The following is a 27,375-nucleotide window of genomic DNA, read 5'->3' as shown; positions in this document are numbered from 1 at the left end:
TAAAGGGGTTGTCCCATCTGAAGGATCCTATCCATACTGGTAGCTTATGGAAATTGAAGCCTTTTCCTAAATATATTGCTTTAGAAATGCTGCTTTGTTTGCCTATTATGTGAACTTATTCCTCCTTTTGTTTACAGATCTGTGAGATAAGACAAGTGACAATCAGTTCAGCTAATTGCAGTTTGCAGCTAAAGCCCTGTCTGTTATCTCTATATGTAAATGTACAGATAACACTGAGTCCATCCTCTACAAGCATGTGCATATTATATGATCTCCATAAGTATTGTGATCCATCTCAGACCCGTTCAGCAAGAGGGAGGGGAGGAGAAATACAGGAAGTGAGAAGAAGAGACTGCAGGCAAACTGCTGAAACACTGAGATAGGAAAACCCCTTAAATGTACTTTTATAATAAACCAAAGATTGCTGGACAGTTTCCTCCTCCTGTAGATACAATGGGGCAGATTTATGAAGACTGGCATTACTCATACCAGTCTCAATAGCCCCGAAGCCATCGGAAGGGGATACCTGTTAAATGATGAGAGGCTACCTCTGCCAAACTGCCCTTTGGGTACACTTGTGGCTATTGTAGTTCTCCCCGATCACATCTCCATATGCTTATTATGACACTTTTTTGGAGAAAGAGGCAAAGGTGCCACAGAGCTATTTTTATGCCTTGTATACCAGAAAATTAGCGTTACCACCACGTTTTTTCCCGCAGCACTTTTTTGCAGTAGGCTGTAGTTTTAAATGGACTGTCCACTTGATAATTTTATATAAAAATACAAAAAACAATAATAAGTGAGTAAAATTTTTAATGTAGAAAAATAATCCAATAGCCTTCTGCTGTAATGGCAGTCAGGGCAAGGCCATAGAGTATACAAGGTATCTATTCACACAGTGGAGAAGAGTCTAAAATTCTACAATCAAATCAACACACTGCAAGCACTGAAGATGGATTTCAGCTCCGGAGCACTGTGCACAGGGAGAGGTTGCTTACATTGAGCTGTATTACTGTCTCTACTAAGTAACACTAGGTTCACACTTCGGGTTACCCCTGGACCCCATAAACTTGCCACCCAAAAAATTAGACAAAAGTCCTGCTGGGGGGGGGGGGGAGACTTTTCTGTCCTCATTTATCAAGCAACTTCGGGGACAGAATTGATGAATGGAATCCAAGTGCTGGTGTGAACCCAGCCTAAGGCCTGTTTGCACATGACAATATGCGGGCCACTGACAGTGATTGAATGGCATGGCCAGTATATGGGTGTCATCCGTGTGCCGCCCATGCAATGGCTTCCGCGGCACCACTCATTTAATGAATGTAGTACATGGAAGCACGGCTGCAAAACCGGATAGGAATAGGACCCGTCCTGAGTCACTGATCCATGTAGGAAACCGTTCAGTTCCCAGTTTTCCTCATTGCCAGCAGTCGATCCCTCCCCCAGAGAGCCGACACGTCTCCTCTACCCTGTTCACACTGACTCTAAATGGTTTCTGTTTTCACAGGGGCTCTGATGGATAGAAGGGATCTGTTCAGATTTCTCTCTCCCCTGATTTACCGTCAGATTATACAGGATTAGAAACTTGGTTTTATTCAAATGAAAACAGCACTGCAGCCATCTACAGGCTGTGTGTGGTATTGCAACACATCCTGATTCATGTCAATGGAACTGAGCTGCAATACCACATGCAACCTGTGGACAGGTGTGGTGCTGTTCCTGTAAGGCGGCAAGCATGTTCTTTTAATTCTGGACAATCCATAGAATTTTTTTGACCTGTAACTTTTATGACAACATGTTAGGAGGAGATTGTAAGTGTTATACAGATGTATAAAATATTTAGAGCGAATCTACCACCTTGGCCAAGTATATTCATCTGTCACGGAGCACATTACAGTAAGAACCATCGGAGGTTTGGTACACCTGAGTATAAAGTCACAAGGGAGATGAATACTGTCACACTTACTGGCCTCAAGCACTCAGCAAATACATGGGGGTCACCTGAGTGATCAGATCATCTGCCAAGCCTGAAGTACAGAAAGTTCTACATATGGCGGAGAGGTGTCCATGCAGCTTAGGTGCTCTTAAAGGGAATGTCTATACATACGGTATTACATTTTTCTTACCTGTCTGATTGTAGAGGTTTTAAAAATGATTTTCTGGACATGTTCATGTGGGCGGCCATCTTGCTTAGATTCAAGTTAACAGCAATTAGGGATATACTTTACAGCAGCCATATAGAACACGTAGAAACTAATCTGGAGATGTTAGGTGAAGTCTATGTGAACTAGATACTATAAGAAGAAGTCAAATTCTGTTTATTTCTCCATAGACAATAATAGTGTTTATATGAAAGATGAATACGTGGTCCTGTCCATTCTACCTTTAGTACGGCTAGGATTCATTAGTGGTTTCAGCTTACAAATACTGAACAGTATATATCCATGTAAAATAGTCCTTATGTATATAGCACAATGGGACCTATTAAAGAGCTAGGCGATATTCACACACAGCAGATTTGTTGCAGGCAGCCTTACAGAAATCCACAAGCTTGCAGCAGAGGAAACTCTATTAACATCTATGGAACAGATTTTGGATGCAAAACAAACCTGCCATATGTGGATACAAGAAACAGACATGGTCAGGTAAATACCGTAATAATTACACGACCGTGTCCGTTTTATAGGCTTGAATAATAGTTGAATCTCTCTGTTTTTTACATCCGTGTTGTGTCCGTTTATCTGCTTTTGATAATCCCTGCACCTAATTTATGACTAGGCCTCATAAGCCGGGTACATTCTCTGGGGTCTGCCATCATTTATGTTTGAAAAGTGGCTAAAACGCCGACACATTTGACTGTGGCCGATGGCAAGAAAGTTGTGTCCCTGTGCAAAGCAAAAAAAATAAAAAGTTTATTATATATATTATTATATTATATATATAAAATTCTAAAAATTCTCACTTGTTGAAAAAGTTTCTGTTGCACAATCCATGATCCATTGATGTGAATAGACGGATTCACTCTTGCGTGCACAGCCCTTAAGGCTCGTTCACACGGGGCAAGAGGGAACGGATTCTGACGCCGAATCCGCCCCCTCACAATAGAGGTCTATGGAGACGGCTAGATTCCCCTTTTCCATGAGTGGAAAAAAGAAGTGAACTGCTTTTTCTTCAGGTGGATTCTGTGGCTGATTCAGTCCCGTGACAGCACCCTCCAGACTGGGCCCATTCATTTGGGCCTACTGCGGAGCGGGAAGCCACGACAGTCGCATTTTGGTCCTATTCTGACACGGGATCCCACGTTACAATCAGGACCAAAATACGCCATCCCGTGCCCCGTGTGAACTAGCCCTTATAGTTCGTACACTAGACCAGCGAAAGGCTATATATTGGATTCCTGTAGCGTATAACATCTTATATATACAGATCATGAAAATTCAGCTCTATCTACTTATCTTCTATCTGGAGAATCTAACAGTGCAGTTCTAGAGGTCACTTTCAGGGTTATATCACATTGGCCATTTGTCCATTGGGTGAAGCGGCTCCGCAGGGGCCGGCGCTAGATGTCACATCCTATTGTCTATATGCTGCACATACACCAAGCAGGCAGACCGCTCATGGGATATAGCTCCGAGGCACTTTACAATGAAAGAAAATCCAACCCCCAACAAATATAGGTTAAAATAAGTATAACATAAAAACACAAAAAGGCACCAAACATGCAATAGACTGACATGGATAATTCAGGATACCCCGGCATGAACCAACCCAGAAGTCATCGCCATTCCATCAGTCATGAAAATAATAGTAAAACAGCTTTCTAAAACTAAAGAAAAAAAAAAACATGTTACGGAAAAGACTTCCTAATAATAAAAACACTTAGTTTGACCCATTTTAAGCACTTTGGTGTGTTTTTCAGTAACGGTTTCTGTATGAATAGACGATATAGTAAATTTACCATAGTCCGTGTAATGACTTGTCAGTATTGGCCTTTGGTCCACAATAAACTCTGAGAAAATTTTGGACGGTGATATTTTTGGAAAATTCCAACAGGACAGCTTCATGTCATATACTTGCCTGAGGACACCATGCACATATAGCATTATGAATCTTTGGTGAAGGAGTAGTGCAAGGCAGATTGCTTCAAGTATATTGTCACTTAGAGGTTGAGGTTTTCATTGACCTAATGTTGCGTCCTCCAGAAAAGATATTAAGATATTTCGGATGTGTCGCCCAAATCCAATGGCTGTAAATCCAAATACTTTTTTGGCTGAGCCTGGTGTCTTCGGCTCTGAAATGGAACATAAGTTGTCAAATATGGATGGATCATAGCAAAATACAAAAATCCTCCAAAATGTAGCATAGGAACGGTTACATTACCCCGGCCTTGTATCAGTTAAAGGGGTTTTCCAGTTCGATAATGTTGATGGACTAACCTGAAGAAAGGCCATACATATTACTTCAGTGGAGATCCAACTCTCAGCACTCCCACACAGTGGATTTTTGCAAGTGTGAACACTGCAGCCCATTCAGTAGATGATGTGTGCTGAGCGCTGGACCACCACCGATCTAAAATTGGTGTCTAATCACGAGGATATACAATCAATTTTATCTTGCTCTTTCACACAGGGCAAGAGGGGGCGGATTTTGATGCCGAATCCACCTCAGAATCCACAATAGAGGTTATGTAGACCGCTAGCTTCCTTTTTACGTGAGTTGTATGTTCCCGCTCATGGAAAAAAGAAGCGAGCTGCCCTTTGTTCAGGTGGTCAGCCCCGGCGTCCACCTCGCGGCAGCACCCTCTGGACTGGGCCGATTCATTTGGGCCTACTCCAGAGTGGGAAACCGCGACTGTCAGAAGCTGCAACAGGCGCATTTCGGTCCTACTTCCGCGTCAGAATCAGGACCAAAATACGCAGTCACTAGCCCCTTGCAAACAGGGCCTAAGTGTCTGCTGACTGAATGCTATTCTTCTTCACTTTTCCATACAGATGCACATTTGGTTCAGCAAAGTGTGAATGTGTTCTTAATGGGGAGTAGACCACGATAAGTCACTTCTGATGGTGACCAATCTTCAGTAAGAAAAGGATCGAGTGTTGAAATTTAACATGCCCTATCCCCCTACCCCATCTGTCATCTATGGCTACATATTAAGGGTATGTTCACACACACATATATATATATATATATATATATATATATATATATATATATATATATATTTTACAGCTGTTTTCAACATCTAAATTACATGCGGAAACCACAGCAAGTTATGGATCAGCATACCCAAGTGGTAATCCAAGGGTCAGCTGTGGAATAATCCATTGTGTGAACATTAGCCTAAGCTTCTCTTCCAGCCATATGACATTGAGTAAGACCCTGAGCGGATCAGATCAGATGATGATGTAAAAAACAAGGTGTTGGATTGATGATTTTTTGGACTTTCATCCATTAGTTCTAATATTGTCCAACTACACAATATGTGTGTTCAATGGCTTTGTCCTGGCTGTGCGGGATTCAGCACTCTCAGGAGATACAGAATGGAAACTGTCCATTGCTAGAGTCTGCCAGAAGATGTTATTATCAATGAGATTCGGTGTGTTCCCCACTAGGGTCCGTTTTCACCAAATCTGACAACTCAGTTATCTTGGTGGAGATAATAGCGCAGGGTGCAGGATTTTTGGGTCTTCTGAAAAAAAATGGACTTAAGACTGATGTGAAGAGTCTTATTATGTAACATTAATATCTATGGCTAACAGAGGGCCCTGTCTTATACTGTCCTTTATTACTGTCCATTTTTTCTGAGCATGGTCAGAAAGCAGAACGGACACTAACTGATGTTAATGTCCATTATAATAGGCGTAATTTTTTTATTTTAATGGACCCCATCATGATGGTCATCCAACGGTAGTGTGAGCGCCCCCTAACAGTGGCTGTCTGTAAAGCAGATCTATGTGACTGTGATAACATTCTGGTGTTCAGGCTGACAGTGATGTGTAGGCGGACAGAATACATAGGGTGCTGCAGAATAAATATGCCTTGTGTACAAAACCGCATATCATATTCTATAGTATTCCCAGATATTACAGGAGAAGAGACTTATTAACAGATAATCACTTACAATACAATCCCTTACACACATCAACAAATCCCTTATACAATCTTACAGACACTTACCTACGTTATTGTAATACATTAAAAATGCCAGTCCTGCTGCAACACTAAAGCATGCCAGGAAGAAGACGGGCCCTGAGAATGGAAAACATGCAAGAGAATATATTAAGCTCACTACAGCGTAAGAGTAAGATAGGTGGGAGTACAACTGCTGCGATGCCCACTGTTCCCGAAAATGAGGTGCAGCGTGTCTCCATTGTTGGCTGGGACAAATAAAAATGAGATTCAGATGAATCAACAGAATACAAAATGTATCTAGAATAAATATTTGCAAGCCAAGTACCTCCTACTCAAATAGCAAAGTACCCTCCAAAGCTATGACAAGTACACCAAGCACAGCATGAGGTCAGTATATGGACACCCACACATTATACCTACAGGAACTTTTATGACATCCCATTCTAAATCCGTAGGAATTTATACAAATTTGATTTCCCCTTTGCAGATAAAATAGCTTCCACTCTACAAGATTTTGGGGTGCGTCTATGGAGATTTTTGCCCATTCACCCAGAAAAGCATTTGTGAGATCAGACAATGCTGTTGGACAAGAAGACCTGGCGCCCAATCTCTGTTCTAGATCACCCCAAAGGTATGATGGGGTTGAGATCAGGGCTTACAAACTCCCCCAACCATGCCTTTATGGACCTTGGGTCAAAGTAATGACAGAACTGAAAACAGAAGAGGATCTTCTCCTAAGTTGGAAGCAAGTATAAAATGTCCAGAATATCTTGGCTTGCTGAAGTATTAAAGGGGTTGTCCCATCACAAGGATCCTATCTATACTGCTTGTTAATGTGGATATAAGACTTTTCCTAAATACAACGCTTCAGCAAAACTGCTTTGTTTGTCCACTATCTTACATTATTCAATTCTTTCTGGCCACAGCCCTGACTTAGCTGCTCATGAGTCAAGTGATGTATCTGCTGCTCTCAGGGGGGAGGGAGGAGGGGCTAAGTGCACGGGATCGAGCCTGTGTTTCTAGCTATTCCTGTGTCTACACCACGTGACCTAGGTCCTGCACTCAGATAGGGGAGAGGAGCTGCTTTCATTTCTTCTGTTCTCCCAGTTATCAGGCTAGCTAATTCAATTTCTTTTCATTATGGCAGAGACAAGCAGTCTCTCTATGTAACACAGAATGGAGTTGCTGCTTCCTGTACTTCATACTCCAATATGGGTGGGCGGAGCTACACGCTAATTTGGGGGTGGGGCTAAACGGCAGGTTGCATGTGAAACCCCACCCACCAAATGATGCAAGAAACCAGGAAGAAAGAAGATTTTACAGCAGTGAATACTGGTGAGTATGCGACGTGGGAATACCCCTTTAAGATTTCCCTCCACTGGAACTATGGGGTCTACATTATTAAATACAACCCCATAACATGATCCCTCCTCCAGCTGGCACAATGCAGTCAGGCAGGTAATGTTGCGGCCCATCATACTGTCAGATAGATATGGGACTTGTTACTCTGCAGAGCTCCAGTGGTGGCATTGTGCTGAACACCACTCCACTTACATGCAGCTGCGAGGCCATGGACGAAGCTCCCGCTGGGGCACAGTTTTTGTACTGATGTTAATGCCGGAGGAGGTTTGGACTCTGCAGACCTCTATGTACGGTGTCCATCAGTACTTGGCGCTCCTGCTCTGTTGGCTCTTGGGTGGGCTTTTGTGGTTCCTAAACTCTTCCACTTTTTCAATAATACCATTCACAGTGGATTGCGGAATATATAAGGGGGGGGGGGGATTTCTACAACTGACTTGTTACATCTATAACATCCTATTACAGTACGAGACTGGAATTCAGAGAGCGACCCACTCTATAACAAATGCATGCAAGGCCCCATGCTGCTTTTTTGTATTGTGAGCCAAAGACGAGAGTGTCTTCAAGAGTAATAGGATATATAAAGGAACTGTTTGCACTTGTTAACCCTTAAGTACTATCATGGTGTCTATCATACACCACTACCATAGACATATCATTATGATAGAAACCATGATAGTACTTAAGGGTTAAATCTGCTCCTGACTTTGGCTCAGAAAAAGTTTCTTTTCTACAACATGGGGCCTTAGCCTAAAGTTAAGTACAAGGCTAGGGGCTGCATTTTATAGACTGGCAATGGGACTGAATGAAACGCCTGAATTGAATAAGCATTGCTTGTCTCTATATAGTGAACGTCCTGGTGGTAAAGCCCTACAGGATGATAACCTAAGATATAAGATCATATTCTGTATCGTTTATAACCGGCACAGACAGAAAAAAGCCCGACCCCTTCTGCTACAACACAGTGACCTGGCTACTTACCATGGTCATTGAGGATAACCTTCTCCTGGTTGGGACTGATTTCTAAGGGATCGGAGAGATCTGCGGTAACAAAAACACATCCAAATATGAGCAAAACTTTCTGAATTATACATCACAGAAACAAATGCTGATAAATCTGTGCACCCCCCTCCTATGGGAGTACGTGTCCCCTGTGTGGCTCCGCTCAGGCCTCTCCTTGCCAGGCTTGATGTGATCTACATTTCTCTTTTGTTCACTCACTTGACAAAAGTTAACACTTCCATTTCCAAAAGCATTCTTACTTTGCAGCATTCCCCCCCTTCCCTCATATACCTGCCTAAAACTTGTGCACAGTACTGTATTAGCCCTTCTGACCCAGGAGTTACTGTACGCCGTTTCTATAATTCCTATTTACTTCCATAGTATTTATGGGAACAGCATAGCATGGCCACGTTTGGCTGCTTCCGTAATCCCGACCACCTCAGGCGACCGGAGACACGAGTATTCTCAGCTCAGCCATGAAAGGCTGTCAAAACGTCCATGTTTTATTCCATTTGGTTTCACATAGGAAGGTTACAATGGGCAGCACTTGACACTTGATGATATCGGAGATGGTGTCACTATGGCTGACTGGGCTTTCTAATGAAATGTAATGGATCTGATGCCACTGTCGGCCGTCACTCACTCAGGCTGCTCCTGCTCGGCAGCGTGGCGTAGACCTTGTCTCCATTGTTCTGTAGAGCCCTGTAGAACTCCTGACATTCTCGTTCCCCCTTTTTGGTGAGATGTTTCAGGAGATCGGACAGCCGGGTGCGTAGAGGGGTCTGCAGACACCTAAACTGTGAAGGATCACATGTTAAGGCATAAAATATAAAGATTTTCACAATGTACAGAATAACAAGGTACTTATAATCTACAGCCGGAAGGAGATGCTATCTCAGTAGTATTTTGATAAAGACTACGTTCACATCAGCCTCATCTCAGTCCATTGCTCTAATCCGTCATAGGAACTGAACAATGGCTGGAAAACAAATGTAGTGACGGACGCAGGCGGAGCACAATCTGCATCCACCATCATTCACTCTAGTGTAAAGAACAAGATGGCAGCCTTCTTTTGCCTTGTTTGCGTAAAGTCCTTCATGCACAATTTTATCTTCTGTCTAAAGCAGTAACAAACAAGATGGTAGAAAGCTTCCATCTTGTTTTTACATCTGGGTGAATGATGGATGCAGACAGAATGTGATCAGTCTGCATTCACCATTACATTAGTTTTTCAGTCCATTGCTCTGTTTCTATGATGGATCAAAGAAATATTAACCTAATGTGAATTTAGCCTTATAGGAATGTTTACAATACTTAAAGTGTCCTTTTAGGAATAAACAGCTTTGCATAAATGAACAGTACAGGTTAATATAAGAAACTTTGTAATATAGAAGCAATCTGGTCCTTCCTTCTAGTTATTTCTACATACAAGTCTATGGGGAGGGGAGAAAGGGGGCTGCTGGAAAATACACAGCTTCTACAGTCTACTGCTCCATGAGCGGGGGCTTTTGCTACTGCTATACGTTCCAGATAACACCACAGAATGAGGCAATATTCAGTTAACCAGCCGGCTGCAGCCTTCTCCTCCTCCTTTCTCCATAGACTTCTGTGTGTGAGCTGAATATAGATATGGACCTCTAAGTAAGCAAACAGATTGAAGATCAAGAGCAGGAGAATAGCTTAATCAGTGGTGAAGGAAACAGATCTCCTTAAGGTATTTTATATAGCTGCTTATATCCACCTGTACTATTCATTTATGAAAGGTTGGTTATAACTGTAGGTACTCTGTAAGAGAGACTGGAAACATACATGACATTTAGAACTGTATTCCCAGACACATATATAGCATGTGTGATGTATGAAGGCCCCACCTCTGTGACTTGCATCGATTTTGAGAATAGGGCCCCCTAGCCACTGTGAATGAAAGGTGGTCACGTGTGTGCAGCTCTCTCCATCCACTTCAAAATATAGCTAGGAAGGCAGAATTGTCTATGTTCAGGACATCTACAGAAGTGAATGTAGGGATCAGCTCACACACAGCCACCTCTCCACTAGGTGATAGTTGGGGGTCGGGCAGCCCCTGATTTTTAGATGGGAATATCCCTTTAAAAAGGACCTTTCACCACCACCACCAATTCCAGCTCTAATCATCTAGTAATAGGTGCAGCACCACTGATTCCAGGGCAGTTGGAATTTTCTCTGTAGCCCCCGCCATTTCTGAGCAACAAGCGCAGTTAGTTTAGGTGCCTGAAGTGCTATGTAAGCTCAATAATGTCAGAAGGGCGGTGTCAGGCAGGGGTGTGATTAAGAGCTCCAATTCAGAAGCAGGCAGTGTCAAAGCTCAGAATCACATCCTTAGTCTGTTCCTGCCTGACACCGCCCTCTACATAGCATATCAGGCACCAAAACTAGCATTGATTGCTCAGGAACGGTAGGGACTAGAGAAAAAATTCCAACTACCAGAATCAGTGAAACAGTGACTATAATATGATGTATATAACTGGACTTGTTGTAGGTGGTGAAAGGTCCTATTTAATGACATTATGGCACTATTCCTAACATGTCAATTTGGGACCTAAATAACAATTCTGAAGCATTTTCTCTTAATTGTGAGTTCCTCTATTGGAACAATGGAGTTTTACCATCTCACTGCACTGCCAGGACCAGAACATGTAGACACGCCAATGAGACCGATTAAATAAAGTCCTTTATTCTGCACAGTGGTATTAAACATATGTTACCTTTTCAGCCTCCTTATTGGTAAGCACTTGGGGATAGACGCGGTTTAGCTGCAGAATGATTTTGTCTACAATTCGTTCAGTCAAATTCCTATTGCTCTTCAAGTACGTAGTGTCTTGTAGTAACCGGTCAGTATAAGAGAGGTCTGAAAATAGAAGAATATGATAGAATGGTAAGAGCTCGTCTATCAAGAATCTAGAAGATTTACCTGAAAAATGGTTAACAACCAGCATTATACATTTATTAGGAATCGACAGCTATTCCTCTCACCCTATACACATGAATGCTTGGCTCAGCTAAACAAGTATGTGTTCTGATTGGGGCGGGGGGCTATGCTGCTGTCTGACACCTCTGGTGGTGACTTGTCTACCTAAGGCTGGGTTCACATCTGTGCCGGAGTCACCATTACAATCAATAGGGGCTGCAGGTGTATAACCACTGACCAGCTCTAGCACAAAGCTATTGTGAATCAAGGGAGTCTATCACCAGAACCCAGCCCCGCAGATAGATACATGTGACTGACTTCTTTATAGTCAACGGGGTCCAGTGGGCTCCATGTGAGCCCGCTGTCTTAGGGCTCAGGCTCTTCATTGTTTGGGCCCCTGACCAACCTGAAAGACGGAGAGACAACATTGGCGCCGTTTCCATCAGTAGGTTGCCCGAACCTTCTTAAATTGTCAAGTTCTTAAATGTGTCCGACCAACTCTAGTTTACAAACCTTTTAGTACAAACCTTTTCGTATAACCCCCTACTGTGCCTTCAGCCCCATTCCTGATTATGAAAGTGAACAAAAGAGACGTCCCAGCAATATATATAAAACCGCTCATCACAATATTTCTTTTGCTTCGTTCAGTCTTAATCACTCTTTCATCTTTCAATATTCCCCATAGAAAACCCACGTTTCCCTATATTTGTGCAGACAATCAAAATCCTTTTACAATACCCCAGAGACTGTCAGGAATCAATTAGCCGATGCTATACGCACTCAGGCAGGACCATTACATCTGACAGCCATTGTGCTACAAATCTGGATTAAATATGCCAATTACGGACTCCTTTGTGGTGGCTTTGGAGCCCAACGACAGGTCTTTATGGTACCCAGGCGCTTGTGGAATATCAAAGGAATTGCTATACAATACATTGCAAAGTAGGTCCGCAACAGTGCGGTATATTGAAAAAGTTGTAAAAGAATATCCCTGCCATACAGCAGCCAGTATGTATAGGAAACAATACAGTGTACTACTGGTGGCTGACCATTATTACCACGGCACCTCCATACACATGCACTCTCAGCAGGAGCCTAATAGAGAGAGGGGAATATGGCAGGCCGTACACATTGCATTTCAGATGGCTCACGTGGCTGTCCAATGTATGATGGGATCAATCACATGAATAATCCCAAAGACAACATTAGCAACTATATAGACTATCTACCGATAAGTATTTGGACACCCATGCAAATGAAGATATCTGTGGTTGTGATGTACGTCACGCCTTCGCCGTTAAATAGGAAACAGCATTGGCATTAGTCACATGCAAGATGCCACGAAGTGCAGAGTTGTCCGATTTCGAGAAAGTGGTAATTGTGGGGACCACAGAAATGGTTGATCCTTCAGGGACATAGCAAGCGAACTGAATCACCCAAAATCAACAGTGGCCTATGTGATTACGAAGTGGAAAGTGGACGGTGATTGTTTGAATGTGCCCCGAGTCGGCAGACTCCCGAAACTGAGAGATACTAGAGACCGACAGGTGCTGGCTAGAGAAACCGCACCCAACTGATGGCTCACATACACCAGGAGTTTCACCAGGTATCCGGGAGTATTGTGTCCATCAATCCCATCAGTAAGGAAGCATCTGCTGGGCTCTACCAACTATAGGATAGGAAGAAATGTTGTTTTTCTATTCTACCACAAGTGTCCTAATACTTATAGGTAGACAGTGTATTGTCCGATGGGGCATTTTAGTTAATAGAAAGTATTTCAGTAGATCTGCTCAAGTTGGCTGATGACTGTCCAAAAGTGGCCACCATGCCGAACACTGGTAGTTTTGCTGGCCTACCGTAATGACATTATGAGTAATACTGTATGGCCTCTTCCAGCCGCAGTGATTACTAGTAGAGTATATTCTGTACAACGTCCCGACACACCGCTCACTAATCCTCTTGCTGATCTCTTGGCTGACTCGTCTCATTTACTGTATAATAACTTCTATCCTGGGCTCAGTCTCCTCTTTGCATACAAAATAAACATCTGTCAGAACAGAATATGTAAAGACGATGGATCTGACTAGGGCTGGACTATTGTGACCTAAATCAAAATTGCGATTAATAGAGCATCTTACCTCCATTACAATTAATGGCAATTATTTAGTTTACGTCCCTTGTAATCACGCCCAGTTTACAGTATAAGTGCGTGTTGGGCGAACCTCGTGACATTCGTCTCAAAAGGTTCGCTCAGCGGTTTTGTTTGAACCGGAGCTGCTATTATATTCTAGGGTGTGTACAAACCCCAGAGTATAATTATATTAATAGGAGGCCCAGGAGACTCACGTCTCCCGAACTCCAGCATGACTTCTTGCTGTCTTTGGGTCTTCTAACTGACGTCAGGGACCGCTGAGGGTCACAAAGCTTTCTGACGCTTACGTCTATGCATTATGATGCCACGTGACCCACTGAGGCCCAATCACAGGCTATGTTGTGCTGTTCCTCTGTTATTCCTCCAAGAAATGTGTGAATAAACTGGCAACTAGGTGTTACCATTCCCCTGGTTGATCTGTTGGAGTAGGACCCCCCTGAGGTGCTCTGCAGTCAGTTCTGAACTATGCAGTAGGTTGGGCACGATGCGGCACTCCATTAAGTTCAACGGGACCGCTGAACTCATTGCCATGTTTCAGATGCATTATCTCCAGAGATCCATGACTGGTACAGGTCCGACCTCTGCAACCCTTAGGGAATCTCATAATAAAGAGGCAATAATTTAGTGTTGTGTCACCTCCACTCTTTGTCCCCGCAGAGCGATGTCCCCGTCATCCACTTTGGGAAATGCTACACGGCTCCGTAAGTGATGAGGAAAACTGCAGTTCAGTTCATTGCAGCACTGTGCGCGGAAAACTTGGAGATGCAGTGTGTGAGAGAATGAAGGGTGTGGTCTGGGAAGACAGGTATGTCCCAGCCAGGCATCTAAAGGGTGTTTGGTAAAGATTCACACCAGGGAGGTCAGCTGACTAATCAGGCCCTAATAACAGTCTGAGTGTGAGGACTAGCAGGGTGGCACCACACAGACAGAGCTGACCTGTCCAGACCGGACCTACAAAGCAGGTACTGTGCCACCCGTTGTTGTTGCCAAGGTGGGAGACTGGTAGCCAGGCTCCTGTATAGTCAGGGAAAAGTTTCCTTACATTTAAGTTAGTCTCTCAGCCGAGGCTTTTTTGTTTATCCTGTGGCTTTGCAAAAGCAGTGTATGCGTTACATATGAATAAAGCCTGACCTTGTGTGCAATTCAGTGTCTGTGTTCCTGTTTCCTGCACTGCTACAGGCATCTACCTGAGCGATTCCCCACAAGTGGTAAACTAGCAATGTGACCCCTGCATTATGAGGATTGGGGTGGCCCCAGAGGTCAGACCCTGAGAGATCATAAAGTGATGATATATATATATATATATACACACACACATATATATATATATATATATATATATATATATATATATATATATACATACACCTCCCACTCAGATAAGGATACCCTATGGATGACATACTGCTCACAAAGTCCGAACAGGTTCTGCTGACATTTGCCACTACTAGATACACAGTCACCTCTATAGAAGAAAATCTGTAGACATACAGTATATTGTCATACACAGCTTGCAAAAAACTCAGTGTGCACTGACCCTAAGAGTGTTGAGGACGAGCCACAAGTTCTGGCTTCAGCAGTCATTTTGCTGTGGATACTGCAGTGAGATAGGGAATGAGGTTTCTTTTTTTCAGTGACCTGAAATAGAAGGGTCCAACACGGCAGATAAGGGGCTTTCTATCCAAGACTGCCTCAAAGCCTGCTCCAAAATCCTCCCTGTGAACACACCTTTAAAATCTGCTTTACCGGTACACAGATGTAGCAGAGTTGACCTGAACTTCTGCAATTGGTTAAACTGCTACAGCATTACATCTTATCAGAGAAGACAACAAAAACCAATGTAAAGTCACTGGAAAACATTTTCAATGACTTTTCATTGTTTTGTGTTGTCTTCTGTGATAAGATATAATGCTGCAGCAGTTTAACCAATTGCAGAAGTTCAGATTAATTCTGCTACATAGGAATTTAGTTTACGACAAAATTCCTCTGTGCAGGACTTTCCTCTCCATCGGTTTCAGTATAAGAACATTGGAAACCTGATGGACCCAATTATAATCTGTGTAGTCTGCAGGTAACCGCTGTTTTGGTGGAGGGACTAGCCATCTTTCACGTCCCCCAGCAGACCGGACTGATGGAGAGGCCGATGCAAGTATGAATGTAGACTAAGAAGTAAATTAAAGTTTTCTGCATCTGTAAATGGAATTTCTGGCATTCTAGGACTCCATTATTGTTGTACAAGCAATAAACTAGAATTACCTTATGGTATTCGGTTTATACCCTTATAAAGTATACGTTGTATGATTGGGATGGACAATGTGTTTCCTGCACCTTCTCAAGATGAGACTGTAAACTTATAGAAAAATGTTTTATAGTTGACATTAACATCTCTTGGAATCTGCCTCAGCAGATAACTGGAAGCCACATTAACCAGCGCGACGCTTACAGTCATAGATTTATTGCTGAAATAAAGCTATACTACACCTACACTACAGCTGGCCCAAGATAGGACTCTAGGAATAGTCCTGGCTGATCTGCAGTACCTGGTCTGGCCACTACACAGAGAACAGCGCTGTCTGTTTCCTGCTCCATTCTCTGAGTATTAGCTGCTGATCGGTGAAGAAGCTTAGCATAGGTTATCAATATATCGCCATATAAATTATTATAAAAGCCCTGCAAAAATGCTTAGTCCTAGGCCTCTATTTAGTGTTGGCACCTACAGATAAAAAAAAGTAAAAAGGCTCCATTAGCTCGAAATAACTGCTGACCTCTCGTGTTTTAACATCTCGCTCAACTTCATACACAACTATTTCATCTCTGGGGAAGAGTAATGGATCTGAGAAACCTCAGGACATTATCTGCAAGGTACAATGAAGAAATAGGAAGTGTGACATCCAGAAACTGTGGGACAGATTCCATCGGCCCGGCCACATTTATCATTATTTACAATCATTTTCTGGCATAAATGAGAACTGAAATCTATAGCAGCTACGAGGGCTTCTCCAGTTTCAGCAAATAAATATTATTGTTTGTATAATGAAAAGTTATATAATTTTCCAATATAATTTCTGTATCAATTCCTCACAGTACTCTAAAGTCCCGTTCACACGGAGCGGATTTTGGCGTGGAATCCACGTCATAATCCGCACCCTCACAATGGTGGTCTATGTAGACTGCGAGCTGCCCTTTCTTCAGGCGTAATCCACTGCAGCATGCTCCGGACTAGGCCCATTTATTTGGGCCGACGCCGGACCGGAGTGCTGCGACTGTTGGAAGTCGCAGCAGGTGGATTTTGGCCATATTTTTTTTTTTTTAATGTAGATTGTGAGCCCCATATAGGGATCACAATGTACTTTTTTTTCATTTAAAGGAGTATTCCCATAACCCTTTTTCACCCACCTGCAGGCTGTGCGCTCTGTTCACTTCCTGGTTTTCTCGGCACATTGGTAGGTGGGGTTTCACTTGCTCTGCTATCTGCTATGTTTGCAGTCAGTAATGAGGGATTGGTTGTAAATGCATTACCACAGTATAAAGCTGATGCAGAAGCTGATGTAGCAGAGCTGGATTTGAGTCAGCTTGCATTACATACAGAGGTACCGGATTCCTTATCTCAGCCCTTATCAGCCAAATTCAATTAAACCGGCTGATAAGTGGAAGAGCAAGAGATAAGACGGCTCAGAAATACCGGAGCTCTCGCCTCCCCCTCCCCTATCTGAGGAGCTCCGTTACTTGTCAGACATACACAGCTCAGTTAAAGCGTAGAGGAGCGCTGGAACTGATGCGTTTCGGTACCGTGTGTACCTTAGTCGTAGCCTACAACTAAGGTACACACGGTACCGAAACGCGTCAGTTCCAGCGCTCCTCTACGCTTTATGTGAGTCATACTATGCTATGTGTGTCATGCGTTTTTTGAAGCACTAAAAAAAATTTTTTGTACATGTTTTTTTTTAAAAAAAAACAATCTGTAAAGAATAAAGCAATGCCAATTTTTACATAACTGAAGATTGCTGGTTTTCCTTGGAAGAAATTCCTTTTAAGGGACATTTGAATTGCTCCTAACCGTGGAGTTTAAACCGTGCAATTTACTCTTAAATGTGGGATTTTATGCATATATGGACATTACATCCTGATTTTGGTTCATGCTTGCATTTGCACTACCTCCAGAAATAGTGGGCTGTGTTTCCTTCTCCCCTTCCCTCATGTGTTTATACACAGCTCAGAGCTACTCCAAGCACTCAGCCCTTCCCTCTCCCCTGAGAGCAGGGAGCTAGTCACAGAGAATGAGCAAATAAGCCAGTGGTCCAGGGCCCTGGTCATAGAAATGTAGTGTAAACAATGAAGTGAATAAATTAAGATAGCGGCCAAACAAAGCAGTTTTGATAAAGCAATGCATTTAGAAAAAGTCTTAAATACACATAAACTAGCAGTATAGATAGGATCCTTGCTATGGGACAACCCCTTTAAGTATGTCTGTGTAGAATGGGAGAAAATCCACACAAACAGGGGGAGAACATACAAACTCCTTGCAGATGTTGATCCTGGTGACATTCGAACCCAGGACTCAAGCGCTGCAAGACTGCAGTGCTAACTAGTGAACCACCATGTTTGCCTTTAATTTGGCCATATTCTGACACGGCTTCCTGCGTCAGAACCAGGACCAAATCCGCCAGTACGCCCCCGTGTGAACTATCCCTAAGATCTCTGTCATTCATTCTGCTTACTCCTAGTGGATAAAAAAATCGGCCCAGGGTCATGTGATCTACGGCCCAGGGTCATGTGATCTACGGCCCAGGGTCATGTGATCTACGGCCCAGGGTCATGTGATCTACGGCCCAGGGTCATGTGATCTACGGCCCAGGGTCATGTGATCTACGGCCCAGGGTCATGTGATCTACGGCCCAGGGTCATGTGATCTACGGCCCAGGGTCATGTGATCTACGGCCCAGGGTCATGTGATAGATATGGTGAAATCAAAAGAATAAACACAGATGGATATTAAACATTATAGTAATACTTTAGAAAGCTGTAATGAATGAAGTGTCACAGGCTCGGACAGTGAACTATCAATGGGGCATCAATAGGAACTGATGTGTAGTATACAAGGATAGGAGATATCTGCTTCTGGCCTTGTATTCTGTATACCAGGTGCAAACTCATACAGCAGACTAGTGTGGGGGGCCGTCTATCGACCCCCTTCAGGCCAGGATAGGCCATAAAATCCTATAGAAGTGTACCGTGAAGGAGATGTTCCTCACCACCCACCAATGACGCTGAGGTGTAAGGCCGACCCCTCTGACACTGCAGAGATATCGGTGCAGAAACTAACAGCACTGATATCTCTGCTACCAGGGCCCTCTTTAACCTGAACTTCTGCAAGTGGTTAAACTACTGTAGAGTAACATCTTATCACAGAAGACAACAAAAATCAATGAAATGTCATTGGGGAAAAAACATTTTTTTATTGACTTTTCATTGGTTTTTGTGGTTAATTTGGATTACCGTAACTCTGCTACATCTGTATTTTTGCTTAGGCCGGGTTCACAGGGAGTATTCTGGCTCGTCATTTGGTACGTAGACGCCGCGGGAGGATTTGCGGGCCGTATACACTCCCATTGTTTTCAATGGGAGCCGATACCGTACACGCGGCGCTATTTTGCGGGCGTGATTTTGCGGCGGCCGCAAAATAGCGCCACGTGTACGGTACCGGCTCCCATTGAAAACAATGGGAGCGTATACGGCCCGCAAATCCTCCCGCGGCGTCTACGTACCAAATGACGAGCCAGAATACTCCGTGTGAACCCGGCCTTAAGTAGGAATTCAATCACTGGCAGGCAGCCATTTATGAAGTCAATGTCAGAGTCTTGGTGGTAACTTTTTTTTTGTAAAGACTTTAACATTTGGCTGATGTAGCATCTATGTATAAGATTAGTAGGTATGGAATGGTAGAAGGTCGACCAAAGAGGACCAACCAGCTGTCATTTCTGAAACATAGGCTAGAAAATAATATAAGTATTGTTATGAGCTGCTGCTGATTACTCATCGGCCTGTTGTCTTGCACTTGCTTTCCTCCATGGGCCGAGGCAAGTTCAGAACAGTAGCTGCATGCAACATAAAGTACAGCAGGAGACAGCTATGGACATGAGTAGATATCCATACCATCCATTACTTACAAGGGGTGAAGCTGCAATCCTGGTACCACGACTAGCTTTGAGTTGAGGCCGCACTTTGCAGAAATTCAGCTTATTTTGTCGCCGCTATTGCTGCATTTGAGCCAAAGCCAGGTCTGGATTGAATAGATGGGAGAACTATAAGAACTACCAATATATTCCCAATTCCTTTTGTAGCCATTCTTGGCTTTGGCTCAAAAAAATGCAGCAAAATCTGCAATAAAAAAGCTGCGTTTCCACAAGATGGGGCCTCAGCCTTAAAGGGTAAACTTTCTCTAAATCTTTTTTTATGATCTGGATGGTATAAACGTATATGTATACAACACCTGCAAAGTACAGTAAAAACATGTAACGTAAAGCTATAAAGTATAGTTGGCTGAGACACGCACACACATACCTTCCATAATGGCTGTCACTACTAGCAGAGCTGGGCCCCCCACCAAGGGTCCCTTTTCTATAATCAGATTGGAAACATACAGTCCTATGAAAAAGTTTGGGCACCCCTATTAATCTTAATCATTTTTAGTTCTAAATATTTTGGTGTTTGCAACAGCCATTTCAGTTTGATATATCTAATAACTGATGGACACAGTAATATTTCAGGATTGAAATGAGGTTTATTGTACTAACAGAAAATGCGCAATATGCATTAAACCAAAATTTGACCGGTGCAAAAGTATGGGCACCCTTATCATTTTATTGATTTGAATACTCCTAACTACTTTTTACTGACTTACTGAAGCACAAAATTGGTTTTGTAACCTCAGTGAGCTTTGAACTTCATAGCCAGGTGTATCCAATCATGAGAAAAGGTATTTAAGGTGGCCAATTGCAAGTTGTTCTCCTATTTGAATCTCCTCTGAAGAGTGGCATCATGGGCTACTCAAAACAACTCTCAAATGATCTGAAAACAAAGATTGTTCAACATAGTTGTTCAGCGGAAGGATACAAAAAGCTGTCTCAGAGATTTAACCTGTCAGTTTCCACTGTGAGGAACATAGTAAGGAAATGGAAGAGCACAGGGACAGTTCTTGTTAAGCCCAGAAGTGGCAGGCCAAGAAAAATATCAGAAAGGCAGAGAAGAATGGTGAGAACAGTCAAGGACAATCCACAGACCACCTCCAAAGAGCTGCAGCATCATCTTGCTGCAGATGGTGTCACTGTGCATCAGTCAGCAATACAGCGCACTTTGCACAAATAGAAGCTGTATGGGAGAGTGATGAGAAAGAAGCCGTTTCTGCACGTACGCCACAAATAGAGTTGCCTGAGGTATGAAAAAGCACATTTGGACAAGGCAGCTTCATTTTGGAAACAAAAATTGAGTTGTTTGGTTATAAAAAAAGGCGTTATGCATGGCGTCCAAAAAGAAACAGCATTCCAAGAAAAACACATGCTACCCACTGTAAAATTTGGTGGAGGTTCCATCATGCTTTGGGGCTGTGTGACCAATGCCGGCATCGGGAATCTTGTTAAAGTTGAGGGTCGCATGGATTCCACTCAGTATCAGCAGATTCTTGAGAATAATGTTCAAGAATCAGTGACGAAGTTGAAGTTACGCCGGGGATGGATATTTCAGCAAGACAATGATCCAAAACACCGCTCCAAATCCTCAGGCATTCATGCAGAGGAACAATTACAATGTTCTGGAATGGCCATCCCAGTCCCCAGACCTGAATATCATTGAACATCTGTGGGATGATTTGAGAGCGGGCTGTCCATGCTCGGCGACCATCTAACTTAACTGAACTTGAATTGTTTGTCCAAAATACCTTTATCCAGGATCCAGGAACTGATTAAAAGCTACAGGAAGCGACTAGAGGCTGTTATCTTTGCAAAAGGAGGATGTACTAAATATTAATGTCACTTTTCTGTTGAGGTGCCCATACTTTTGCACCGGTCAAACTTTGGTTTAATGCATATTGCACATTTTCTGTTAGTACAATAAACCTCATTTCAATCCTGAAATATTACTGTGTCCATCAGTTATTAGATATATCAAACTGAAATGGCTGTTGCAAATACCAAAATATTTAGAACTAAAAATGATTAAGATTAATAGGGGTGCCCAAACTTTTTCATAGGACTGTATGTAGTGCGGACTGCACAAGAGTAGGGAGCAATGCCTACAGATCTATGGGAGACCCAGAAACAGCCATGAACTCCCCACAGGCACTGACAGCTGGGAATTGTAGTTCTGCAAGACAGATCCAGCTTAGGCCCCATGCACATGACTGCAGTTTTGGTCAGTGTGCGATATATTTTTACAGACCTGGATAGCATGCAAACCCATTCATTTCTATGGCCCCATACACAAAGCTGCAGTATTTATACATCTGTGTGGGAGCCATAGGACTAGCTACAAAACCTGGCACAGATCCTATACCTGTATGTTTTTGTGACTCGGTCAGTGTATTCTATTGAAGACATGGATCCTATCCGTGTAAATCTCATCCCCGTGTCCACGGACTCACACATGACTGTGGTAGTGTGCACAGGGCCGTAAAAATCAGTGAGCCAATATAATGTTTCATAATAAAAGACACAAAAAAATGTAAATCTTAGAAATATATATGAATATAATACGTGCAGCCAGGGACTAGAGACAGCTGAGGAGCTGACATATCTGACTGATGTGCCCTGACGTCTTGGCAGACTGCACTTGTGATATACATATATATATATAGATATACTGTATATGGAACGTAATGCAGCGGTATTGTGTCAGCAGCTCGTCCTCACATCACCCCTGACCAATGACTGAGCCGATTTCACTTTTCGCAAGGATTTGCTTATTCTAACACTTCATTGACAAAATGTTATCAGACATAAATCACTAGTTACAAAGTTACCCAATGTCACTTTCACCTCCTTCCTGTACTTGATAACTTTCGGTCACACTACTAGTCACTGGGTGGTCGGGGATCACTGACCTGTCATGGTGAGATTAGGAAGTGCTGCAACCTCCTCTGGTTGGTAATGCAATCTTGAGGCAGAGGACTTCCTTGTTTGGCTGTCTGTCTGTCCCTCCCATGCATGTCTGTGATGACTGTCAGTGACAGAAGCAAGAAACCAAACCCAGCAAGCGCCCAGCTTGGGTTACACCCAGAACCCTCCCCTCCGGTTAAGGTGGAACTGGATCCTGCTTGTGGTTTCCCTTCCCTGCTCGGTGCAGCAGTCATGCTCTGCTAAAAGCCAAAATTTTGGCAGGCTTAACCCCTTGTGTGCAGAAAGCTTCTACTTCACAAATCAATAATGTACATGAGAAAGTGATCCTTCTGCTTAGCACAAGTGCCCGGACCTCGCTGTCACCCACTTCAAGACTTATCTAAGGATCAGCTGGCATTGAGAACTTTCTCTCACCTTCACAGCACTTAACCCTGTGCTAATGTCTTTTTGGGTGGAGCTCTCTCTGGAAAAGCTGAGTGATGACCAATATAGCCACCTATAGATGGTATCCAGCTTTTCCAGATTCCTGAAGGGCAAATTTACCTATTTAGAGCTTATTCATACAATGTTGAAGAGTATTTTTTTAGTCAATAAGGAGTAAGTAATCTGCAGCAATGCAAAGAAATAATATGTCAGCATACAAGCCTTAAAATCTGCATCAATAAATGCAATGTGAATGCCCTAAGAGATGTATGCAGAGACCTGGCTTTTTTTTTTTAACAAATTGTGGTTCACCTAAAAGTTAAGACCCTGGATGTCAATGGCAGGGCTTGAAAGAGGTTATATCACAAAAATTGTCTATCCTCTATCCATAACACAGTGCATAAATTTCTGATCGATCGTGGCCTGACTGCTGCTCAAACCCCACCAATTTTAGGAACAGGGGAAGAAATGTTGCCGCAGTGGACATAGACTCACCCCAACTCTATTCACTTCAGTGAGTGAATGCACAGCAGCCAGGTATAGCCAAGTATAGAGTCTGATATACTATACTGGACTGGGACACAAACAGTCTAATATAGTGTATATGACTCTGTACTATAGCACTCGATTATACTCGCCCAGGCTGCCTACTGTATGTTTACCTGACCCAGGGGCTTATAGCCCCCAGTCACTCAGACTCAGTCCTAGATCCAACCACTAGTGCCCACACTGAAAATGTGCCAGCGTCAATGCATGTGCTCAGTAGTAGTAAGTGCAGATGTGCACCGTCCTATGAGTCACTATATCCATGGCCTGAGTCACCATGAACACAGTGAATCATAGGACTGAGCTCTAACTACTACTGAGCACAAACCTCGGAGTCTGAAAATATTTCCACAGCTCCGATCGAGCTGCAAACAGTCTATTAACAGACTAGAGAATTTGTTGAAAGCCTAACGTTCCCAGTACGGGTATTATTGTGGCGTCTGGGTCTGTAAAAAGCACAGACAGCACATGGATGCCATAAGGAGGACTGGCTGCTATCTGTTGGAAACATGGTCCATGTTCTCCACACACAGCGCACGTGGATGGGAATAAGAAGTAATCCATGTGGAAAGGATATAGGGCACAATTACCATTCAGGGTCCTTAGAGAGCTGTGTGACCGATCCTAGGAGAGTAGTAATTGCATCCATTAGCCAGCAAGGTAAAAAATAAATAAATACTTGGAACTAAGAAATGGCCAAGTAGAATTTTTACAAGTTGATATATTAATATTAAGGCCATATTCACAGTCAGTGTTTCATCATCAGTATTTGAGTATGCAAAAGCTGTGGTGAAAACAGGCAGCATGCGCCAACATTCACACAACCGTGGTGCAAAATGTCTGTAAAAAAAAAAAAAACGTCCATTTTTCACAGCCGTTTTGCACCAGAGGGGCTGCCGTTAATGTCAATAACCCTTATTCACAGACATTGAAAATAATGCAGCCATGTGACAGCCGTTCACAATGTTCATGTGAATGTAGGCTGAGGCCTCGTTCACATCTGCGTCAGTATTCCATTTGGGGGAGTTTGCATTAGGACCCCCCTGAATGGACTACTGAACACAATGGCAAACGATATGCAGTGAAAGCACATGGACCCCATAGACTATAATGGGGTCTGTGTACTTTCCGCACAGAACATGCGGACAGAAAAGATCTATTTTACTGTCCGTGTGACTCGTGCGGAGACCGTACAGATAGCACTTGGACCATATTATAGTCCAGTGATGGCGAACCTATGGCACGCGTGCCAGAGAGGGCACGCAGAGCCCCCTCTGCTGGCACGCGTGCTGTCGCCCTGATCGCTCACTAACGGCGAATCCGATGCAGGATTCCCCGTTAGTGAGCGATCGCTGCCTTCAGCTGGTTGTGCAAATGCGCATCCAGCTGAAAGCTGTCAGTGTAGCTCAGTGTAGGCCACGCGTACTACGCGGCCTACACTGACTACAGAGTGTGACCTCTGAACAAGCGCGGGCGTGATGACGTAAGTCATCAGCGCGCGCAGTGAACAGAAGAGAGAACACCCGGCAGCTCTTCAGGTAACTATATTGTGTTTGTTTGCACTGTCAGGGGAGGGGGGCAACGGTAGACATTTCATGTTGTGTAGGAGGGGGCTACTGTAGACTTTCATGCTGTGTGGGTAAGGGGCTACTGTGGACCATTTTATGCTGTATGGGAGGGGGCTACTGTGGACCATTTTATGCTGCTATTGTGGATCTTTCATGCTCTGTGGGAGGGGGCTACTGTGGACCAGTTCATGTTGTGTGGGAGGGGGCTACTCTGGACCATTTCATGCTGTGTGGGAGGGGGCTACTGTGGACCATTTCATGTTGTGTGGGAGGGGGCTACTGTGGACCATTTCATGTTGTGTAGGAGGGGGCTACTGTGGACCAGTTCATGCTGTGTGGGAGGGGGCTACTGTGGACCAGTTCATGCTGTGTGGGAGGGGGCTACTGTGGAGTATACAGGTATAATCCTGTGTGGGGGCCACTGTGGGCCAGATTGTACTGTGTGGGGGGCCACTGAGGGGCAGATTGTACTGTGTGGGGGGGCCACTGAGGGGCAGATTGTACTGTGTGGGGTCCCCTCACTATGTATATCACACAGTATTTGTTTTATAGCAGACGTGAAATTAGTACAGGATGTAATAACATTGCACGGTAACTATAAAACAGATCCTGTGCGATGTAAATAGTGAAAATTAATTGTTTAAAAGTACAGAATGCAGAGACCTTTACCTTTCAGTACAAGATCTGTAAAGCCCCAGTCACATGACTGTAATTTGTGGGTCCGCAATTGTGGACCCACAGAGTTTTAAGGTTAAATTGCTGTGTTGGCACTCCGTGATAATTTATTTGGTTTTGGGTTGCAGTTTAGGCACTCGGTCTCAAAAAGGTTCGCCATCACTGTTATAGTCTATTGGGTCCGTGTGCTTTCACTGCACACCGCTTGCCAGTACATTCAGTAGTCCATACAGGGGGTCCCCATGTGGACTCCTCCGAACGAATTACCGACGCAGATGTGAACAAGGCCTAAGGGTGTGTGACACATGCACATGTAACAGAGACCCTGCTCTCATCCGGCTACCAATGGTCACAGGATTATACAATATTATCGTGTGATCACTGGCGGCCGCCACACCTTGACTACACAACCATAATACGGTGCGGTTAAAATTGCGCTGCTGTTTTTGTACTTTGTATAAATATTGTATAAATATTTGTGAGAACCTCCATCCACCTTCCTAGTACTACACATGACAGAGGCCATCGTCTTCGTGGTCTAGGGCTACACAGCCATATATGTCATGCGACAAAAATTTCAAAGTGTGTCTACGATGACGAAAAGCAATATACGACTGTGATGTGACAGTCGCAACAAATCCAAGCCTGTTGGATTCTGGTTGCAAATGGCGTGCAACTTTTTTTTACCACAGACTTCAATGGGAGTAGCAGAACATTAGGACTAGGGAGTACACCGATTGTGGCCACGACATTCATCAAGTGACCAAAGGTTGCCCTGTCATCCTCCGACTACTACACTAATGGTAGCGAATGGAGTCACATTGTTACCCCCGAGGGTGCCATGACTGCAACTTCTAGTCACTAAAAGACTGAGCAATGTCCCCCATAAGTCACACAAGTTAGAGGTGTGTGTCTAGGCTAGCTGTGCAACTTTGTGTGGTACAACACCCCCTGCCATGTGGCCCCCGGCCGAATCTACCTGGGCTCAGGTGAGGGGCGCAGCTCTTATGGTAGGAGGCATTATTAGTCGCCCCTAGCAACCAATCAGGGCCCTGCTTTCAGTTTCCATTGGGCTTACTAGCTGGAGTCTGGTTGCCATGAGCCCCTGCCATTACTCTGCAGCAAGCCTTCAGTACCGCAGCGGGTTTCTGTCAGACATTCCCACATGTGCCCCATAACATTGTATCACCACATCCCCGCAGGAGGAGCAGACACAATACAAACTTCTGACCGCAAAATAATGGGAGAAATATAACTAATGCGTCAGTGAATATGTCACAAACTGCACTATCCGGTAACGCAGCCCGCAATACCGCAGCCCCCTCCTCCACTATCGCTTCGGGCTCAGGGTTATGTACTCACACGATCGGTACCGGGGGATCATCGCTCATGTCTCGGGGTGTCGGCTCATCTCCCGAATTCAGGGTCAAAGTCCTTTCCTGCCAAACAAAGTGAAACTGGGAG

The 27,375-nt window shown here is 43.7% G+C and overlaps 1 protein-coding gene across 2 annotated transcripts; it reads right to left on the bottom strand.

The window, feature by feature from the left end:
* Positions 1–861: 861 nt before the first annotated feature.
* Positions 862–27,375, bottom strand: CARD19 (caspase recruitment domain family member 19). 2 transcript variants are annotated; one of them, XM_075287159.1, is made up of 6 exons: positions 27,274–27,375; positions 11,235–11,377; positions 9,137–9,290; positions 8,473–8,532; positions 6,178–6,249; positions 862–4,291 (listed from the first exon to the last, which is right to left on the bottom strand). In XM_075287159.1, exons 1-6 carry the CDS (start codon positions 27,293–27,295, stop codon positions 4,176–4,178), a joined length of 567 nt encoding a protein of 188 aa, XP_075143260.1. In that variant the 5' UTR covers positions 27,296–27,375; the 3' UTR covers positions 862–4,175. The 2 variants fall into 2 exon arrangements, with proteins under 2 accessions (XP_075143260.1, XP_075143261.1); XM_075287160.1 differs by lacking the exon at positions 27,274–27,375 and adding an exon at positions 22,684–22,768.

This window comes from Leptodactylus fuscus, chromosome 9, assembly GCF_031893055.1.
Source record: "Leptodactylus fuscus isolate aLepFus1 chromosome 9, aLepFus1.hap2, whole genome shotgun sequence".
NCBI lineage: Eukaryota > Metazoa > Chordata > Amphibia > Anura > Leptodactylidae > Leptodactylus > Leptodactylus fuscus.
The sequence above is the reverse complement of the archived record's forward strand: the minus strand, read 5'-3'. Positions and strand labels throughout refer to the sequence as shown.

Bases quoted from the DNA above. Each gene is read 5' to 3' on its own strand.
- CARD19 (XM_075287159.1), bottom strand. From the start codon at position 27,295: ATGATCCCCCGGTACCGATCGT. The intron at 6,250-8,472 runs GTAAGTAGCCAG...TTCCATTCTCAG, and splicing joins GGTTATCCTCAATGACCATG to GGCCCGTCTTCTTCCTGGCA. The intron at 4,292-6,177 runs GTAAGTGTCTGT...GTTCCATTTCAG, and splicing joins AATGTATTACAATAACGTAG to AGCCGAAGACACCAGGCTCA.